At 51.3% G+C, this 20,027-nt stretch overlaps 10 protein-coding genes across 10 annotated transcripts; 6 read left to right on the top strand and 4 right to left on the bottom strand.

The window, feature by feature from the left end:
- Window positions 1-607: 607 nt before the first annotated feature.
- On the top strand, window positions 608-2,827 carry SEPMUDRAFT_150715 (general substrate transporter). The gene is made up of 3 exons (XM_016906350.1): window positions 608-871; window positions 979-1,737; window positions 1,848-2,827. The coding sequence occupies exons 1-3, from the start codon at window positions 770-772 to the stop codon at window positions 2,571-2,573; spliced, it is 1,587 nt and encodes a 528-aa protein (XP_016758808.1). The 5' UTR covers window positions 608-769; the 3' UTR covers window positions 2,574-2,827.
- Window positions 2,828-2,834: 7 nt separating this feature from the next.
- On the bottom strand, window positions 2,835-6,425 carry SEPMUDRAFT_150714 (4-hydroxyphenylpyruvate dioxygenase). The gene is made up of 3 exons (XM_016906349.1): window positions 5,860-6,425; window positions 4,063-5,804; window positions 2,835-4,007 (listed from the first exon to the last, which is right to left on the bottom strand). The coding sequence occupies exons 2-3, from the start codon at window positions 4,465-4,467 to the stop codon at window positions 2,850-2,852; spliced, it is 1,563 nt and encodes a 520-aa protein (XP_016758805.1). The 5' UTR covers window positions 4,468-5,804; window positions 5,860-6,425; the 3' UTR covers window positions 2,835-2,849.
- Window positions 4,688-5,443, top strand: SEPMUDRAFT_49507 (uncharacterized protein; the record flags this gene model as incomplete). Its single annotated transcript, XM_016909118.1, has 1 exon — window positions 4,688-5,443. One exon carries the CDS (start codon window positions 4,688-4,690, stop codon window positions 5,441-5,443), a length of 756 nt encoding a protein of 251 aa, XP_016758807.1.
- On the bottom strand, window positions 5,613-6,237 carry SEPMUDRAFT_22548 (TIM21-domain-containing protein; the record flags this gene model as incomplete). Its single annotated transcript, XM_016908358.2, has 2 exons — window positions 5,613-5,804; window positions 5,860-6,237. Coding segments are annotated over 2 exons (570 nt in total), but the record flags the coding sequence as incomplete, so codon positions are not given.
- Window positions 6,426-6,592: 167 nt separating the features above from the next.
- SEPMUDRAFT_150713 (uncharacterized protein) lies at window positions 6,593-7,832 on the top strand (the record flags this gene model as incomplete). Its single annotated transcript, XM_016906348.1, has 1 exon — window positions 6,593-7,832. A coding segment is annotated over exon 1 (1,230 nt), but the record flags the coding sequence as incomplete, so codon positions are not given.
- A 25-nt stretch (window positions 7,833-7,857) lies between these two features.
- On the top strand, window positions 7,858-8,361 carry SEPMUDRAFT_150712 (uncharacterized protein). The gene has a single exon (XM_016906347.1). It carries the CDS (start codon window positions 7,962-7,964, stop codon window positions 8,205-8,207), a length of 246 nt encoding a protein of 81 aa, XP_016758803.1. The 5' UTR covers window positions 7,858-7,961; the 3' UTR covers window positions 8,208-8,361.
- Window positions 8,362-10,525: 2,164 nt separating this feature from the next.
- Window positions 10,526-12,343, top strand: SEPMUDRAFT_150710 (uncharacterized protein). The gene is made up of 4 exons (XM_016906346.1): window positions 10,526-10,964; window positions 11,156-11,318; window positions 11,390-11,703; window positions 11,779-12,343. The coding sequence occupies exons 1-4, from the start codon at window positions 10,784-10,786 to the stop codon at window positions 12,162-12,164; spliced, it is 1,044 nt and encodes a 347-aa protein (XP_016758802.1). The 5' UTR covers window positions 10,526-10,783; the 3' UTR covers window positions 12,165-12,343.
- Window positions 12,344-12,816: 473 nt separating this feature from the next.
- Window positions 12,817-13,708, top strand: SEPMUDRAFT_70036 (uncharacterized protein; the record flags this gene model as incomplete). The annotated part of the gene is made up of 2 exons (XM_016909888.1): window positions 12,817-13,010; window positions 13,207-13,708. 2 exons carry the CDS (start codon window positions 12,817-12,819, stop codon window positions 13,661-13,663), a joined length of 651 nt encoding a protein of 216 aa, XP_016758801.1. The 3' UTR covers window positions 13,664-13,708.
- Window positions 13,709-13,779: 71 nt separating this feature from the next.
- SEPMUDRAFT_134979 (Peptidase_M24-domain-containing protein) lies at window positions 13,780-15,721 on the bottom strand. The gene is made up of 4 exons (XM_016902671.1): window positions 15,652-15,721; window positions 15,238-15,482; window positions 15,148-15,173; window positions 13,780-15,092 (listed from the first exon to the last, which is right to left on the bottom strand). Exons 2-4 carry the CDS (start codon window positions 15,412-15,414, stop codon window positions 13,823-13,825), a joined length of 1,473 nt encoding a protein of 490 aa, XP_016758800.1. The 5' UTR covers window positions 15,415-15,482; window positions 15,652-15,721; the 3' UTR covers window positions 13,780-13,822.
- A 1-nt stretch (window position 15,722) lies between these two features.
- SEPMUDRAFT_150705 (uncharacterized protein) lies at window positions 15,723-17,494 on the bottom strand. Its single transcript, XM_016906345.1, has one exon. It carries the CDS (start codon window positions 17,425-17,427, stop codon window positions 15,811-15,813), a length of 1,617 nt encoding a protein of 538 aa, XP_016758799.1. The 5' UTR covers window positions 17,428-17,494; the 3' UTR covers window positions 15,723-15,810.
- Between the last annotated feature and the right edge of the window lie 2,533 nt (window positions 17,495-20,027).

Raw genomic sequence — 20,027 nt, 5'->3', positions numbered from 1 at the left:
GCTCCTCGAAGCTCGTCCGATTCGCCTATTCCTCAGGTAAGCATGCGTATGCGTATACAGCCGCGGCGGCATCCACCGTGACGCACAGGCAACATGCAACGGTCGGCCCTTCATCGGCATGCCGAGACACTAAGAATATTAGCTGCCAAGTCGCCCCTTGGATCACGACAGACTACACTGTGTAACAGTCACCGTCTCCATCCGCCTTGACCACATTCGCCCTCTCTACCGGCCCTTCTCCACACCAAGTTGCTGGGATGCAAGTCCATCGACTCCATACAGTGCCCCTGACCCCCTGTGGTCTCACTTACGGGGCCTGCCAAGCGAGAGACTTTACCGCATTCCTGTACACCACGTGCCCCCGTGGGAGAGAGAAAATCTGCCCACTTGGCGATGCTTTGCGCTTAGAAACCTCCATGTGGAGTCCCCGGAGTTCCAATGGTGAGACCGGTACCTCCTAGTGGAGGAGGAGGAGAGAGCGGGAGCGAGCGAGCGGGAGAGAGAGAGTAGAACGAGATAAAATGCCATAGAATGTCCGAATTCTTTTTTTTTTTCTTATATCTTCTTCATCACCTCCCCTCCCATTCCCCCCATTCCTCTCTCTCCGTTTGGAGTTGTGAAATAGACCGGCAGGGCTGCGTCTGTCTTCTCTGTATTCCTCTCTCTTGCTGCAGATCATTCTTCTCTGAGATCCAGATCTTTGGGACTGCAAATCACCTCTTCTTCTTCTGGATTGTTCCCGAACCTCTCTCACGACAAGTCGCTCACGATGGGAGGAGGTCTTAATCTTAATATCGACTGGGCACAGCATCGATGGGCTATCTTCTACTGTTTGGTAGCCACCATTGGTGCGCTCTGCTATGGTTATGATGTGAGTTTTCTCTCTCTCTTCTTCCTTTTCTTCATACAGTAGTTTGTCAGATCTTGTCTTCAGCCTTTCTTCTCCCTCTACTACTAGAGACTGACAAAGATCAAAAGACAATCTACTACACAGGAATCCAGGGCATGAAATACTTTGCCCGCGACTACGGCACTCTCGACGCAGACGGCACCTATTCCCTCGGCACGACCTTCCTCTCCGTCTCAGCATCCATCATCTACGTAGGCGAATTCGTAGGAGCCCTAATCGCCGCACCCATCAACGACAAATTCGGCCGCAAAGCCGTCTTCGCCTCGGCAGCAATTAGCATCATCATCGGAGCCATTGTGCAAGTCTGCGCATACAGCATCGAAGGAGTTTTCTACGTGGGGAGAATCTTCGTCGGTCTCGGAGTTGGGCAGTTCACAGCGACTTGTCTCGTTTATGTGGCAGATGTGGCTCCTTCACCCATTCGTGGACCGGCTTTGATGATGTTTCAGTTTATGCAATCGATTGCACAGTTTGTGGGAGCGTGTGTGAATCAAGGAACGGAAACGATTGATGGGAAAGCTCAATATCAACTTCCTATGGGTTTGCTCACGGCTTTGCCCTTGACGATGCTGGTGCTGCTTATTTTTACTCCGGAATCCCCTGTCTGGTTCATGTCGAAGGATCGACGGGATGATGCGAGAAAGGCTTTGATTAAAATCAATCGCAGCACCACGGCTTATGATCCTGAGACGGATTTGAAAATTATTGATGATCAGATTGCTCTGGATCGAGAATTGGCTGCGGGGAGTAGCTGGATTTCGTTGATTACTGATCCTATTGAGCGTCGAAAACTCATCTATGCATGCGGAGTCATGTTTGCACAGCAGGTAAGATCTCGCTCGTCCTTCTTCTTCTTCTTCTTCTTGACACAAAAGAAAACAAGTTCCAACCAAAAAAAAAAAAACATCCCAAACTAACCTCCTCCCTCTCACTCCAGATCAACGGCATCCAATTCTGGTACACCTACGGCGTCGTCTTCGCGCAATCCATCGGCGTAGGCGAACCCTTCACCATCAACACCATCATCTACGTCGTCCAAATCCTCACCGTCGGCTGCTCCGTAATCTTCGGCAACAAAGTCAACCGCCGCACCAACCTCCTCGTCTGCACCACCGGAATGTTCATCTCACTCATCGCCGTCGGCGGTCTCGGCGTGACAAAAGATTCTGAAGGAAATTTCTCCCGAGGAATCGGCATCGGAATTGTGGTATTCGCATACTTCAATATCGTGTTTTACAACTTCTCCATTGGAACACTGTCGTATACGATTGCGTCGGAAATGGCTGTGGGGAGGAATCGGAATAAAATTACTTCGTGCGCGTTGGGGACGTTCTTTTTTACGGTGTGGTTGATGGTGTTTACGAGTCCGTATTTGTATTATGATGCGGAATTGGGGCCCATGGTCGGGTTTGTGTATGCGGGTACGACGTTGATTACGCTTGCGTATTCGTGGTTTTGTGTGGGAGAGACGACGGGGAGGACGAATGCGGAGTTGGAGAGATTTTTTATCGAAGGCATTCCGGTGAGGAAGTGGAAGACGCATGTTTTTGAGCCGCTGCCTTCGACGGAGCAGCGTGGGGAGGAGGATTTGGAGGATGATGAGGTTGCGTTGGAGAAGGATCGGAAAATGGGTGTGGCCGCGCAGGTGGAAGAGAAGGTTTGATTTTTTTTTCTCTTCCTCTCTTCCTCTCTTTTGATGATGGATGGATAGATTGATGAAAGGGAATGAAATGGATCATGAATATCATGGATAGATGTATAGACGATCTATATATGCACATATATTCCAAAAAGAAAGTGAGCAACAACCACTCACTCTCCACTTGTGCTTTAATGGCAGTTATAAATCCCCTACCAGAGAAGAAACATCATCCTCTTCCCCCTAAATTCCATTCCATTCCAAAAAGAAGAAGAAAAGAAAAAAGGAAAAAGAAAATCATCATAAATTCCCCCTCCCCTCCTGCTCCCTCTCAATAGCCTCAAACAAACTCCTAAAATTCCCCGCTCCAAACCCATCGAAATTCTCCCTCTGAATAACTTCCAAAAACACCGTCGGTCGATCCATCAAAGGTTTCGTAAACAATTGTAACAAATATCCCCCTGCATCAAAATCAATCAGAATATTCAATTCTCGAATCTTTTCCCAGGATTCTTTAATCTGTAATCCTCCTCCACCTCCTCCAGACTCCTTGTTCTTCTTCGTCGTCGTCGCCGCCGTCGTCATCGTCGCCCCCGCTTGAATAATCCGACTATACATATCTTCATAATAACTCTCAGGCACAGAAATAAACTCCACCCCTCGCTTCCGCAAATTCGTCACCGCATCAATAATATTCCCCGTCCTCAAAGCAATATGTTGCACACCCGGACCATTATAAAAATCAACATATTCTTCAATTTGACTCTTCTTCTTCCCCACCGCAGGTTCATTAATGGGCATTTTGACGATGCCGTTGGAAGAACTCATGACGATACTGTTGAGAGCGGAATATTCGGTACAAATTTCTTTGTCGTCGACGGACCAGAAACGGTGGAATCCGAGACATTGTTCGTAGAATTCGCAGGCGGAGTTCATTGAGTTCCAGTCTTGGTTGCCGACGCAGTGGTCGATGGCGGAGAGGTGGATTGGGGGGAGGTAGGAGTTGGTGGGTTCGGGGAGGGTGATGGGGCGATAGCCGGGGAGGAAGGGGCCGGTGTAGGTGCTTCGTTGGATGAATGTGTGGGTGGTGTCGCCGTATGTTCGGATGGAAGCGAGAAGAACAGAGCCTTCACTGTCCGAGGTTTCGACACGGGGCGGTGAGACGGATGTGGCGCCGTTGGATATTGCACTCTGGTAGACGGCGTTGACGTCGTCGACTTCGAAAGCGACGTCTTTTACGGCGTCGCCGTGTTTGTCGAGATGATCATGCATTTCGTCCAGAAGGGCTTGATCTTCGGGGAGCGCCTTCTTTACCGTCTGTCGCGAGGAAGAGCGGACGGGTGATGTGAAGACGAAGCGAATGTCACCGTTCTGGACGACATGCGAAGCAATAAAGCGGGATCCCGTCTCGAGACCTTTGTACGCTACTGGCTGGAAACCCATCCGCGTGATATAAAACTGTCGATGGTTGTTACTTCACATGTCATACTATCTGTGGTCTATCATACCATACCTGAGCAACTTGCTTGGCATTGCTGACCCACCATGTAACATGATCATAGCCCCTGTACTCGACCTGTCCCGGTGGTGCCTGTGCAGCAGTGTCTGTCCCGTACAGCGGTGACGTCCGGCCACTCGCGGTCGTAGCGATGAGAGCGCCTGGTGCCATCTTGAAGTACCTCGTGCTACGCGGAGTGTGCGGTATGCAATTGTTGTCCAAGCAGATCGAGCTGTGAGTGATGGAAAGTGCGTTGGTTGGCAGACGGAAGTGGTCCAAGAGATGGAGGTTCAGACAGCGAAGGTCTTGTTGATGTTGGCCTAGATGTACCCAAGTCCACACTTTCATGTGCTCTTGCTCGGTACATGTACTTGGAGACTTGTAGACTCGGACCCAGGACTCCTTACGCTTTCCGGTCATCTTACTTCGGCTTTGCCTTAAACCGACCGCAAGAGACGCGGCTTAAATTTGAGCCGCGCTCCACCCTTCGGCTTCCCAAGGTCTCAGTCGGGTCTGGACATTGCTGATCTCCTATTTTATGCTCCGAAGCGCACTCTGTCGCCTCGAGGGCTGGCATCACACACAACCGCTGTGCTCCCCATCAATCCCCGCATCCTTTTGAAACCAGGTGAACATGGCCATGAATCCACAGCTTTCCAGAGCCGACTCCGCAGTCTTGGCGCAAGTCTTCGATCCAGAGAGTGCACCAACCCGAGCAGAAGTGCTGATCGATCCGAGCTTGCCAGAAGACCGCCATATTCGCGACGCGACGCTGCTCGGACAGCTGCGACGTCGTGAGAAGGAGGCGATATCCATCATCGAAGACTTTGAAAGAAACAAAGCTCGGTTCCCTGACGCAAAGGAATCCGCCAAGGATGCTGCATATCGAGCTGCTCGCACTTCTCTGGATGCTTTGATCGCGGAGCATCCCGAGTATGCTTCTGCGAAGAACAACAGAGCACAGATGAGGAGGTGGATGTTCGGTGACAGGAATACCCTCGTGCAGCCCAAGTCTCCGCTCTACGCACAGCAAGGCGCAGAAGGCTTGGCAGATCTCCACGCATGTATAGCTTCGACATTGCCAGCAGGACAACAAGATGCGGTATCGCCAGCCCAAGGAAGGTTGCTCGCTCAGGCATACACCCAGCTAGGCGCTCTCTACTACGCAGCTGCAAAAGACCTGGAGTCCGAACATAAGGTCGATGTAGTCGAGATCGATGGCATGAAATGGTGCCATGCCCGATTCGAAGAAGAAGCGTCCCGAGCATTCTACCTGGGCGGCCTATATGGGAATGAGGTAGCCAAAGCATTGGCTGTGCATACCAATCCGCACGCGAAGCTGTGTGGCAGCATTGTGAAGGAGGCCATGCGCAAGGAGATGGACGCGTTTTGGTAGAGATCCTCATAGTCCCGCACATGAAGTCCCGATAGAAGGCATTCTTGATGGATGCAGACATCACCTCATCTGAACCATGTCCAGCTTTCCCTCCCACCTCTTGAGATTGCCTTGTTCGAGCATGGTGAGATGGAACATGTTCACAGACAGCTGACCGTACGAGCTGCTACTACCTGTTCCAGTTGATGCCAAAGAGTTTGCCGGCCTTTGCTTGCTGCAGCGCACTGGCGTTCTCCAAGTAGACTCTCTGTTCTCCCGGTACGTCCAGTGCGAGCAGCTGGTATTGGAAGTCTTCGCCCGGTCGTCTCGACATGTGCAGTTGCACTGTGCCATTTGCTTGCTTCCCTGAGACGTAGAAATGCTTCGACACGTTAGCCCTTGAGATTATGTGCAAAGTCCAGTCCGACCACACCCACCATGTGCAAATGCTCCACGCCAGCCCGATCAGTTTCCAGCCGACTGGCAATGACCCGATTCCTCGCCCATCGACTCCAGCTCGGCTCGCCATGTGCTTCGATGTCTCTCTTGCTCGCCCTCTCATCGCCCGTCAACAGTTTCCTGCACTGTGCATCGGCGCGTATTCGGTCGGCAGCGCGGTTGAAGTAGGCGGTCTTGCTGTCCGTGGAGAAGACTTCGAGCCAGAGGACGGTAGCTACGGCGCCAGTGAGTCCCACGCCGAGTAAGACGATGCCCAGGTTGAAGGATTGCTGCGTGGTGCGGGCGGCCTTCTCGCCCAAAGAGAGCTCTTTCCAAGGAACAGCGCCCGTGTCGTTGACAATGGTTACAGCTCGTCGGCGTGAGGAGGACGCGGCATCCTTGGGGAGGGAGGAGGAGGTGGTGGAGGAGGAGGCGTTGCGGCAGCGTAGTTGAACGACAGTAGGGTGTGCGGGTGTGAGTGCAGAGCGCACCCCCGACTGGAAGCCTACGAGAGGCGTCACCCTGCCCATCGAGAGCTTCAGGAGTCGTTGTTCCAGCATTCTCGCGCGGTCTGTCTCTCAGGCAATGATCATGTAACAGCGGCAACATTAATCTTCGTCCATAGGTACCTAGCTTTGCAGAGCTGGTTGTCTTGGCATTGCAAGCTAAAAGTGGGGACCTGTCCTTTTCTCGGCCAAGTACACATTGACAAAGCACCATCGATGGATATTTCAAAGAAAACATGACCACAACAGAATCGCAGCATCTCCTGCGCGTCTTGCAAGACCGAAACATCGCTCTAAGCGAAGCCGATGTTGTTTCCGCCTTCCAAAACAAGACTACCCGCGACAAGGCCACCTCCTGGGCCAGGGAATATCTGGGCTCAGCCACGCTTCTCACCAAAGAAGAAGTCCGATTTTATGAAAGGCAGGGGGGCAGTGCCGTCTCGGACAGTGTACCTTATGGCCGGCCGCTCGACGACGACGAGCTCGAGGCTGCTATCGACTCCCTCGAGGCGAGCACTGCAGCCATAGACCGACAATGTCAGATCATGGAGCAGCAAAAGGTTGCTCTGCAGAAGCTGAAATCGCAAAACACTCACAGCGACTCGTCATTTCTCGCGCAGGAGAAACGATTACAGAAATATACTCGGGAGAAAGCACAGCTGGATTTTGAGATTGATGAGCTGTCCGCAACAACCAAGGACCGCCTGCGAACCTGTATGAAGCAGACCGACGCGACCACGGGAAGTCTGGATGCCAGTCTGAACCGCCTGCTGGAGAAAGATGATCGGCTTATTGACGGCCTTCAAAAACTGCTCCCAAAGCTCGCGGACACGGCTCTGGACAGGGATGAGACGCAAGAAGTCGAGCAACTGTGTGCCACCCTGACAGACTTATCCGTGAGCAGCATCCGATCCCGACTGGATAGCACCTATCGCCAGACTCTACTGGAGTACACCCGTCGTCAAAAGTCCACATCGATGACGCTGACCGACCAACAAACCAAACAACGTGAGACTCTCCGCGCCGAACTCGAGGAACTCGGTGGCGAGATTGAAGGGCTGGTGACCATTGTTATTGACAACCAATACCGCAAGTCCCTCAAATCCGGCTTGACATCTGCTCGATCCGAAGGTCACGCACAGAAGGCCAAATGGGCGGAATTCACAGTTACCGCATTAGTCTATCTGAAAGATCGACTGGACGCAATCAGTGGCCATGTCCAGCATCTGCACGCTCATCGTGCAGCATTGCGATCCATTTCTCGCACATTGGAGGAGGCAATAGCAGTCACAGAGCAAGCCCGCCCTGGTGCAGTCAACAACAACACCCCTTCCACACCCACCAACCGTGACCGACAAAACGCCGCAAAAGGTCTCAAACCCCTCCGATTAGTCCAAGCGAATATATCCGAGACCCAAGATCCCGTCATCTCCTTTCTCCACGAACACAACATCCGAGTAGGAGGAGGAGGCGGAGGAGGAGAATCAGCAGCAGCAGCAGCAGCAGATCTGAGTAAACTCACCCCTATCCTCGACGCCGCCATCTCCAACCAGACTGCCACACTCGACGCGCTACAAAAAACCACCGAGGAGACCATGACCACATCTATCCTACAATCTCTTGCCAAAAGTGATGCGGATTTACATGCTTTGCTGAGCGCCGTGTATGCCTCCTCACCCTACGGCGAAATCAAGCTGATTGATGCGCAAACGCAAGTAGCATTAGAAGAATTGGAGCATCAGACGCAATGTATTGGCGATGAAATGCGGGAATTGGATATTGAAGGCATTGCGAGGGCGGTGAAGAGGAAACAGGAGGAGGCGTTGAAGAATATGAGTTGAGTAACTAGGTATGTACCTGGCGGGGGTCAGGGTTAGGTGGGTAAGGTAGGTAGGATTATATCTGTTTTTACCAGACCTTATACGTCTTCCGTATACATCGCTAAGGTAGGTACTATGGATGTATCTCACAAGACCCAGTGGAGGTCCTAACTCCCAAATTCAATCCTATGCATTACACACAATTCATAAAGGTACCTACCTCAAGAGGTGAGTGTATATACCTCCTATGGGTTGACCAGGTTCAGTAAGGTATATGTCCCTCTCTTTCGGAACCTGCATAACATCCACCCCCCTCAAACAAACACATACACACACACACACATACAAGGTCAGGTACCTCGAAAAAAATAAGATTTCTTCGCTCACTCACTCTACTCTCCACTCTCTCTACTTCGTACTGCTGAGAGCCCAGAGCCCAGAGCCCAGAGAGCCTAGAGAGCCTAGAGAACTAGAAGCTAGGAGCTAGGTTGAATATACCTCTTAATACGAGAGAGAAAAGAACAGCCGTCTTTACCTTATTTACCTACGTTTTCCTCTAGACTTTACCTAGTCAAACGGTAAGACTCTTAAGTAGCTAGGTAGCTGGCTTACTCTAACCCCTCTTTCTTACTCCTCTACTCTTTCTCTCTCTCTCTCCTCTTCTCGTATTTGTCTATCGTATTAGTCTATCGTAGAAAACACCTGACCTAAAAGAAGGGGATTAGGATTTAGGATAGTATCTCTCTCTCTCTCTCTCTCTCTCTCCTACCTCCTAGGAGGAAAGAAAAGATAGAAAAGAAGTAGAATTAATTCAACTTAAGATTCTATCTAAAGGTTGTTTCGATATACTGCTTGTTACTATCTCCTATTACTATCTCTCTCTCTCTAGATATTTATTATTACAAGCTCTTCGCGTATCTTTTTTTCTCTACAAAAAGTAGGTACGTGCCTCCTTTACGTATATACCTTTTGATTCTGCTTTTGCTTTTTCCTACTATGTTTCGGATGATTTGTTATTCCCTACTTACGTTACGTTACCTCCCTCCTTGCCTCCCTATAGGTACCTCCCTCCCTCTCCAAGTATATACCTCTACCAAACAGACAAGAAAACAAACATTCAATCCAGGGACCTGTTAGTGTTAGTGTCAGTATCAGAGTCAGCACCGCCATGCCAAATAAAACAATTCCAATTTTATACATGTACCTCCTAACATTTGAATTTCCATACCTCCTACCTCCTACTAATAAACAAGGCACATCCACAAGCCTTCCCCGCACTTTTTCCCCAGACTTCAGGATCGACAACCTAAAGACCCTAGTCAGTACCCAATCCCGCCCGCTGATCTCCTTTTTAAAGTTTAGCGTTTTCTCGTTTCTCCTCACACGCCACGCCTCCTTGTCCCATTCCGACCGACGAGAGGGGGGGAGAAGGGAGATTGATTTTTTTTGTGCATGCAATCTTCACATTTTATGCTTATCACTCACTTACTTATTTTCTTATTTTTTGTTTTTTAATACTTCCGTACGTCCGCCTCGCTCTCACGCGAAACTCAAACTCAAACTAAAATTCGGATACTCCCGTTCCCGTGTGTGCAGCGGCATCATCTTGCTTGATGGATGGATGGGTGTGCATGCATGGATGGACGGACGGATGCAGCATCTCGAGTTGTACTGGAATGGCGGACGATGTTATTAATGGAGTGGGTGGTGAGAACAGAAAAACCAGCTCGTCAACAATTCCTCCTCCTCCGATGATGATGATGAGAAAAAACCACCCACAGATCTACCTCGAGGCGATACTCCATTAGCGTAATACGTGGTATGACAATCGGCCGCGCCAGCCGAACGGAGAGCGGCTGGTTGGCTTCGAATGCCTCTGTATGGCGACTCATTATTCGTCAGGTACGGGGGGGCCAAGAGTCCCTTTGACCCGTGCGATCGGTGTTGCGGAGAGAAAGAAGACAGACTCACACTCTCACACAGAGAGAGAGAGGGTTAGACTTCTCCAGCGCCATTCCTGGTCGGGGATAGCTCAACACAGCTTTTCCCACAGCTTCCCACTTCCCCAGCTGGGGCACCGACGACGATTGGCAGTCAGCCGACGCGTTTCCTGTGCGTGTGAGACTTTTTCTTTTCCTGACGAGCGGCGGTGTTCCATCATCATCATCATCATCGTCAGCTCCTCCTCTCCTCTTGCAGTGAGTGGTCTGAGCGGTCCGTCGCCAATGCGTGCGTGCGCGCGTATCACGGACTCCCGGTGCCAGTCTCCCGCCCGCGCATCTCTCCCTCTGCCCTCTCCCTCTCCTCTCCCTGGGGAGAGGGACATGGTGCGGTGCGGAGCCGTCGTGATCTGTGCGTTTGATGCAGCTGTTCATAAGATACTTGTTCTCGCCCTGGTCTTCTTCGTCTCGTCGTATCTCCTGTCTTGATCCATTGTTCACTTACTGATTGTGGATTGCTGGCTTCCCCGTTCGTGCGGTGCTGTTATCATATTGATCCTTGCACCACGCCATCGCCGTGGACAATCACATCATCATCTTCATCATCATCATCACTATACCAATCCCAGACTCGTCCATCATTGATCTATCGCAAACATGTCGACCACCACAGACACCTACCAGGCGACGCAGAACAACGCGAATTTGACTGCTCCCGCCCCCAATGCTATGGGCGTCCACGATCCCTTGGAGAAGGATTTCGAGAACGGTATGTGTGACACTCACGCAGGCAAGCCGGGGAACTTGAGCGCCAGCAGCGCAACCATGAGCTCGCAAGGTACGACTTCATCACTCAATGTTTTCGAGCCACTCGGCGAGAATGAAGTGGTCGTTTGTGTGGCAGTGGGCTGCATCGATATCAGATGGTTCAGGAGTGTTCGCTCTGTTGGCAGCAGCAATGCTTTCGGGCAACATGCTGTGCCGGCAGCTGGTCGAGAGTCTGGTGCTGACAAGATCTTCTTCTTCCAGGTTATCATCTGGACAACAACATGGACCCAGACACGGCGTTGAGGAAGATCCAGACATCGGGCAGCATCTCCATCTCACCCGAGCTCTTTGAGAAGATTTACCTGTCGCCTCAGAACAAGGTCGCGGGAGATTTGCGAAAGACATTCGGTAACCCGACACCTCTGTAAGTCTTTCTTACTTGGGCATTCGTTCAAAGAGAGTCCCCTCACAGGCTGCTGCTGACTCGATTGACAGCGCTCTGGTCGGTTTCTTGCTCTGCCTCAGCCCATTGTCTTGCGACTTGATGGGATGGAGGGGAGCGGGCGGTAATGGCGCAGCATCCACGGGCGTCTACTTCTTCTTTGGTGGCCTCCTCATGATTCTGGGTGGTTTCGGAGAGTTCATTCTCGGCAACACCTTCCCCTTTGTCGTCTTCTCCTCGTTTGGCGCCTTCTGGCTCGCCTTCGCCGCCACCCTGCAGCCCTTCTACAACGCCTATGGCGCATATTCTCCCGACCCGACCATGCCAGGTGAAGGGTTGAACACGGTGGGATTCAATGCCTCATTCGGTGCGTCACAGAGCGGCAAAAACAGAAGACGAGAAGTGACGATGACCACACGCTAACTTGAACCCCTCCTCACAGCCTTCTTCCTCGTATTCATGGGTGTCTTGTGCTTCCTGTACATGGTGCTCTCCGTCCGAACCAACCTGGTCTTCTTCCTCATCTTCTTATCCCTCGTGCCCGCCTTCGGCCTGCTCGCAGGCGCATACTGGACGCTCGCCAAAGCAGCAGAGGCCACGGCGGCCGGAAACACGGCGTCGGCCGCGAGCCACATGTCGAATGCCAACACCTACACCATCACGGCCGGCGCCTTTACGTTTGTTACCTGCATGTTGGGCTGGTACATTTTCTTCGCCATCATGCTCGCCGCCCTCGACTTTCCCTTTCAACTTCCCGTCGTTGACTTGTCGCGCTTTGTCAAGGGTGCGTCGGATCGGGCCAAGGCGAAGAAGCAGTATGAGGCTTAGAAGAGGCGAATGGGAATTTTTGGTTGTTGTTGATGTTGATGATGATGATGATGTTGTAAATAATAATATGATGAATGATACCACACTGCACGATGTTTATGAGCAGGAAAAGAAAAAGAGGAAAAGTAGGTAAGGTAGGGTAGAATTGGAAGATTCTCCCCGAAAAAGAATGAAGAGACGTCAAAACAAAGTCTTAGTACTATTTGTTCCTCCTATTCCATGTCATTGATAAGAAAATACCAGGAGAGACAGTAGAAGAGAGGGCGGCCGCGGGCGGCGAGTTTTCTGTGTTTACCGGCTTTACCTTTTGCGGTAATCCGGGGGAAAACTACCTAATCCAATGAAATTCGAGACGATGAGGTCTAAAAACGGTCTTAAACTCTATATAAAAAAATACCTCTGTCTCCAACACCAACCTCTATAGCAAATGATCAGCACTTCCATTTCATCATATTACCAATCTACATATACAGCCACCCCGCACATTGATAGAATTAGAAAAAGTCAGGTAGGTACCTCTCAAGCGGTAACGTACTACCTTATACCCATCTCTCTCTCCTCCAGGAGGTATATCCCTATCCATTCCCCCTCTATACATCTCATCAATCAACCAAATCAATCAATCAATCAATCAACCAAAAACCCCCCAAAAATGTCCTCCCCCACCCCCAAACCCAAAAAATTCACCCTCCACTTCCTCCAAGCCTCCCGCAGCATCCGAACCGCCTGGCACCTCGAAATTCTCCAGATTCCATATGAAGTGAAATTTTCTCCTCGGACGGGAAATAATGGTCCTGCACCGTTGGAATTTAAAGCAGCGGCGGGAGGGTTGGGGAAGTTTCCGACGTTGGAGGTGGAATATGAAGGAAATAGAGATGGAGAGGGGAATGGGGGAGATGGGGAAGATGGAGATGGGGGGGATAGGGAAAGGAAAAGGGAATTTTTATATGAGAGTGGGAATATTTGTGAGTATGTATTTTACCTTTCCTTATCCCAAAAAATAAAGAAAAAAATTCAACAAGTAACCGCTTTTTCTTTCTAGATATCTCTCCGACACCTTCGACCCCCAAAACACCCTCCATCTCCTCCCTCCCCCCGGCTCACCACTCCGCTACAAAACTCTCCAATGGATCCACGCCTCCGAAGCCACTTTTTTGCTGCATGCTCTCGCATGTTTATACGTCCAATGGCATCAACACGATGGAGATGTCCAAAAGACTCTACAAGGACTCAGTGGGAATGTGGTGAAAGATTTGGATTATTTAGAGGGAACATTTCGTGAACAAGAAGAAGAAGGAGGGGGATTTATTATGGGAGGAAAAAATATCACCGCAGCGGATATTATGATGCAATTTTCTGTGAGATTTATTTTGACGAGGGAATTGGGGACACAAGGGGTGGAGAGGGGAAGATGGGAGAGGGTGGAGAGGTGGTTGGAATTGTGTGAGGGGACGGAGTCGTATCAGAGGGCGGTGGAGAGGACGGGATTTCGATTGTAGAGTTTGGGGGGACTTTTTCGTGGATGTGTAGTGTCTTCTCAGTATGGATGTCAAATTTGGAAAAAAAAAAGAAAAAAGAAAAAAGTTTGCATTGACATGTACCTTTACTTACCCATCACTGCATCTCTACCTGCAACGCAAAGAAAAAAAAAGGTCAAGTTAATAGGACACGCCATTACTCACTAGCCCTCGCTGTACCATGTCCTGCACACTCTGCCAATCACTACTCACCGTCGTGAGATTCTCATACCCATCGGCAGTAATCACCACATCGTCCTCGATCCTCACACCTCCCACTCGCCAGTACTTCTCCAACACCTCCTGATCCACGATTCCATCCCACTTGCCATCTTTCAATTCCTGCCGCAATGGAAATTCGCGAAAGTATATGCCAGGCTCATTGGTGATGACGGCGCCCTCAGGCAGCGGTCCGCGTTTCCTCAGATACACAAAGTAGGGATTCGGGTCCTCGTAGTTGGCGTGGCCACCCGTGTCGTGAGTGTCCATGCCGAGGTAATGCCCCAGACCGTGCGGAAAGAAACGAGTCATAATTTGAGACTCCATGATCTGCTCCAATGTGAGGCTTTGGTGGAGGATTCCGAGCTTCTGTAAGCCTATTGCTCCAGTCGTGTGGGCTTTCATGTGACACTCCTCCCACATGGTTCCCGGGCGCATGAGCTTGAATGCTTCACTCTGCATGAGTAGAACGAGTTCGTAAATCTCTTTGCTCTCTTTGGTAAACTTGCCATCCTTGGTGATGGGGAATGTCCGGGTAATGTCGGCGCAGTAGCAATTGTACTCTGCGCCTGCATCGAGGAGAATGTTGTCCTTGCCCTCGAGCGGCTGGTCGTTGTGGGTGTAATGTAGTGTGCTTCCTGCCTTTCCAGAAGCACAGATACAGCCGTATGCCATCTCCTTGCAGCCGTTGGCATGACAGTGCATGACGAAAAGAGCGTTCAGCTCACGCTCGTTGGAAGCACGAGGAACGGACGCGAGCACTTGTTCATGAGCATAGGAAGAGATGATGTTGGCATGCCGGAGCATGGCGATTTCATGCTCGTCTTTCACCACTCTGCACTCCTCGATGGCTTCACGCAGATGATCGAGATTGACTTGGACCTGCACGTCCTTCAGAGGCGCAGTGTCGAAGACACTCAGATCTGCGCGATCTTTGATTGCCAGAATGGTTTCTTGTTTCGATAACATCTCTGCCAGAGACTTTCCGGACTGGAGATCATCCGTGGTCAGCACGCGGTCGACATCGTATCGATCCATCGCCTGCTTGGGCAGCAGAGGCATGCCGGCCCACATGACAGACTCGGGGTCGACGGGAGGAATCCACAAGGTGGCGGTATCCGTGGCAATGTGATACGCATACGAGCAGTCGGGAAGGTCGCATCCGGTGAGGTAGTAGAAGTGTCGGCGTTGTCTATACCTTTATCAGTAGCTACCTTATGGATGGCACAGGGCTAGAAACCGCATACCGGAAAGGAGCTTCTCCATCGTCGTCCTAATATGCATCATCTCGTCAGCTCGCATGCCTCCCGACGGGAACATCAGCATGAAACCCATACCTCTTTCATCTTCGTGCTCTGTCCCTCGAGATATATGACCCCACTGCTAGGCCCTCCATGGTCGGCGACGTACTTGGCGACTCGTCTCGCATGAGCCTTTGCCGGATACTTGCCTGGAGGCGGCTGAGGCAAGTCGGGATTGGCAATTGGCCGAGGAGTCATTTTGTTCTTGGTCATGGTATAGATGCGGAGGGATCAATGTGACAGCCGCGGTCCAGATCAAAGTGGTCCAGCAGGTGAAGTCACTGTTAAAGCAGCATGGGTGAGCTAAGCATTCGGCAAACGAGATAGAGTAAGGTATGGCTACCAGCGGCCTACCTCCTACTGTAGTCCGGCGCCCGCCGCTTGGATCTGGAGCCTGAGGCATCACAGAACCACCAACATGGCATATACCTTCCAGGTAACTACACGTACCTTCACTAGACATGGGACCTCGATTCTCGTACATCCGCGTGGACAAGAAAATCACAGTACGAGACGTTCTTCCACGTACATGCATATATGTAGAACTACAGGAGTCCATTGTCAAGACTCTTCTCATCTACCGCCCAGGGAGGCAGGCCCCTTTGCACACTACCTCCTATATGTAGTTCCATAGACCAACTCCTGAACCACCTTGGCGGCCTGTGCGCTATCCATCGGATCCTGATTAGGACTCCGGCCCAACTCTTCATCAAATCCCTTCACCCTCGATGGCGACCTTGCCAGTCTCGTATCAGGCAGACTGTAGCCATAATTCGCTTCTTGACCCGGTGCAGGCCGGCGCAGGTATGCTGTCTGCGCAGCACTGGCGAATGACTGCCTCTTCGCTTCATGAATGGCCTCCACCCGGTCCCTCTTCACGGCAATAGCCTCTTTGTCACCTCGGGTCACGTCAAGCCTGATTCGTCCTGCTTCGTCAATATGAGCCGTCTTGGGGTGCACCCAGATTTTATTCCCCCCCAGCAAGTTCTCGTCCAAGGCCGTGACCATGCGGTTCGCGTCGAGATAGTGTTCTTCTCTTTCTTCTTCGCTATATTCTGGCTTGACTTGTGTTCGGTCGGGAGCACTCATGGTAGAGCTGATCGCATCATTGGTGACAACACCTCCCACGCCGATCTGAGCTTGGGCACCGGCGTACATCGCATTGGTTCGAGGGCTCAGGACACGGGCTTTGACTGGAGCACGGAAGGCTTGAGGTCCCCAATAAGGATGGTTTTCCATGAAGGCGTCCGTGCGCAGGTGAGAGAGACCGGCACCGGGATGGGTGGAAGGTGGTCCTTGGGAGGCTGTCAGGCTGCTGATTTGATCTCGGAGGAGTGGCGATTGAGCGAAGTTTTGGCGATTGAACCGGATGCCTGGTAGATCGAGAAAGTCGCATATAGCTGCAGTGAGCTCCGAACCCAAGTTCTGTACCACATGATCATCTCGCATCTTCTTTTCCTCGTTCTCGTAGTTCTCCTCGACTTCCTTGCGCAGCTCTTCAATGCGAGCTGTGTCGATTGATGTGCCCTCGCCCTTCTCACGGTTGGCCCTCTCCTCGTCACGTATGCGCCGTTCCAGTATCCGCTTCATCAGGAACTGGCGGAACTCGGCCTTTCTCCTGCTGAGCTTGCTGGAGATGTACTCGTCAAATTCGCTCTCCTGCATGCCCGGTATCCATGGTCCGTCAAACTTCCACCTCTGGTTTATCTTCTCAGTCATGCCAGCCATAGAGCCTTGTCGTAGTCTGCGCGGGGTCCTCTGGAGTGCATCCACGGCGTCGGGGTCTGTGATGTCCAGGTTGTCATCGTAGACGCTTTGCGGCGATTGACCATCGCCGGAAAAGGTCGTTCGTGCGTTCTTGTTCATGATCGGAATGCCCATTTGTCTCCATTTTGCCTCGGTGAGGACGTGGTCTGCGGCACTCTCAAACTCGGTAATATGCTGGGTGTTGTCCTGCGCTCGAATGCGGATCACAGGCGTCGAGCTGCGAGCCGTTGTCTTTCGCGGAATCGGTCGCTTCAGTCCCCAGTCTCCACGAAAGTGCGATGAAGCGGGCGTGGCAATGGCCTGGTGCGTGGGATAAGGGAGCGTGGCCGTCTCTGATGCCCTGTAGAGGCCCGATGCGGTGGCAGGATCCAATGTGGCCGGAGGAAGAGGGCGAGGGAGGGAGAAGAGTCGCGACGACTGCAGCAGCCGCGCTGTCGGCGAGTGCAGTGACTTGGACATGACCCCGAGCAATGCTGTGTTGCACTCCTCCCACTGTGCTGCACGACACTGACGGGACTGTTCAGTTCTGTTCTGGGTGGTGGTAAGTAGCACTAGACGGCGTAGTTCACGATGGGTTGAAATGTGCCAAGGGCATCACCGAGTCTCGCCGCACTCTCTACCACTAGCTTAGACACGACTACCAGGTACCAAACATCACTGCAACCGGGAGAACATGAACATGAACAACGTCTTTGGGGGTGTGTGAGTGTCAGCAACACGGATACATTCGTGACTCTGTCAACTTCTAAACATTAATCTGCCACTCTTCGTTCTCACTGGCATCGCAAAGTAGGGCAGTCCATTCCTCCCAAACAGCCTCTCCCACCCCGGCTTCACTCTCCCCATCTCATATTCGAATTCAAACGGCCCATGATACGACTGAGTCTTCCCGCTAGATATTGTCGTCCAGGAATCCGCCCCTGTCGAGTCTGCTGAGCCAGGCGGGACTCGACACGGTGGCGGCGGTCGAGGCAACGTCGGAAATGGCGGCGGCACAGTCTGCGTTTCTTGTTGCTTTTTGCGGACATTGTCCAGTTGCTGCATTTTTTGCTGCCGATTCTGTCGTTTGAGTAAAGACAGCATCAGTAGAAACAGGAGTATCATGATTATTGGTACACCGAGGCCGATGCCCACCCCGACGCCTAGTGTCGTCTCATGGGAGATACCAGAACTGGATTCTGCTGCAGCGGTCGACGATGTAGTGGGCGTCGCTGCTGCTGCTGCTGCTATCTGGATCAAAGTGGATGGAGCTGTCGGCGTACTGCTTGCTGATATTGACGAGGAGGTTGAGGAGGACACTGGGACTGGCTCGGGATGCTCCACGTGAAATGTTGGACTGCTCGCCACACACGCATCACAATCATTTGGCTGGTCGCCCTTTTGCAACCGGAAATGGTATGCATCTGTCGGTGCGCTCGGTAGAGCCCACATGTATGTCGTTGTGTCTCGCGTCAAGTTCGCTACATTCGCAATCAGTCACTGGCTTCACCGCGTATTGGATCGATCTCAAGCAGGACTCACCACCAAGGACATTCACCACAAAACTGCCATCGTCTGCTGGCCCCAACCACACCTCGAGATTCGTCAAGTCGTACGGCGTGTTCCAGGCAATGGCGACTTGCTCTCCAGATCCAGTGTCAGACAGGATTCCAGTTGGTGGTGAGACGAACCCTAGTTGCGCAGCTTCTTCCAACACCTGCAACGCCGCCATTGCGATGAACAAGATGGTAGGCAATTAGATCCCACCCTGCAGCCACGTAGGGTAGTGTGTTCTCTTCAAATTGCTGACCCGACTGTCATGACAGACAACGTGCTCATGTTTTGTTGTACAATAATAATAGATAATAACTTTGTCTGTCCGACGTGATTTCCGAGTATTGGTTACAAACTGCAGAGTCAATCTGGTCAATGAAACGAATGACAGTTGCTGAACGCTTGTGAGGTGGAACAAACGCGCTGAAGTGTGCACCACTCCACGGAGCCTCAAGGTATTTTACTTACTTCTTTCAATCCCTATTCGTTCTGGCAATACTGTCCCGCAGCATCCAAAGGGTAGCGATCGTGTACGGAAAACAAAACGCGAAGAGAGTGTGGTAGCAGGCGGTACGAATCGTCCGGAAGGCTGTAAAGCTGGAGTTAAACAATAAAAATATCAAAAGTTAGGAAGTCCTCCCAAAAGACAAGATACCACACCTCTACTAAAGAAGGTGTGCGATACAAACAACAGAAAAAAAAAACTCCAACCACAAAAGCAGTCGTCGGGCAGTTCAAAGCGTTTCATCCTTTCAGGCTAGATCGTCGTTGTTGATCATGGTTCCCCAGCACAATGACCAGGTCGGGAAATGGGCAGATGTGTTGGTTGGATGTTGGCTTGGCAGGGCAAGATGAATTTTATTGATGAACTACTGGTACAGCCTACAGGAACGTATCTTTCACCAGCAAACTTCACCCTTCACCCTAGCACTCCACGGGACGCTAGGATCTGGGGGGAGGAGATGGAGGATCAACACAGCCATCACATCTCTCACCCGGCCAGGGTCTCAAAATAGCCCTCACTCAGCAGTAACTACAGTGTTGTTTTTCTCAGGTATGTACTGTAATAAAACATTAAATAAAAAAAAGGGGGTTTCTAGTAGACTTCTAGAGGTACATTTATACATATATACCTTATACCTCCTACATGTACCTTACCTTATCTTTGCATCCGCAAGTAACTTCCTTTCGCATACATATCCTCTCATCATAATGACACCTCCTATCTCTCTCTTTCCCCCCTCTCTCTCTCGACGCACGCAAAAAAAGTCAAATCCACCGGCCTGAATGCTCTCCGGAAAGTCCGCTGTGGTACAGCTTTCCCAGCTCCTTTTGTCTCTGGGAGACCGTAAAGTTCGCAAAGCCTGAGTTGGAATAACGTCAGCAAGATGAGATCTAGGTATGGGTTGCCCTATATGCATGAATAAATGAAGAGAACTACATGTATACATATATACAGTATACTTGTACATATACCCCGTCTTCCTTCCCGACGGAGGAACATCCTCCCCCCCCCCCGCCCCCCC

The sequence above is a fragment of the Sphaerulina musiva genome (assembly GCF_000320565.1).
Source record: "Sphaerulina musiva SO2202 unplaced genomic scaffold SEPMUscaffold_8, whole genome shotgun sequence".
Classification (NCBI taxonomy): Eukaryota; Fungi; Ascomycota; class Dothideomycetes; order Mycosphaerellales; family Mycosphaerellaceae; genus Sphaerulina; species Sphaerulina musiva.
This window is presented reverse-complemented; position numbering and strand designations above follow the sequence as displayed.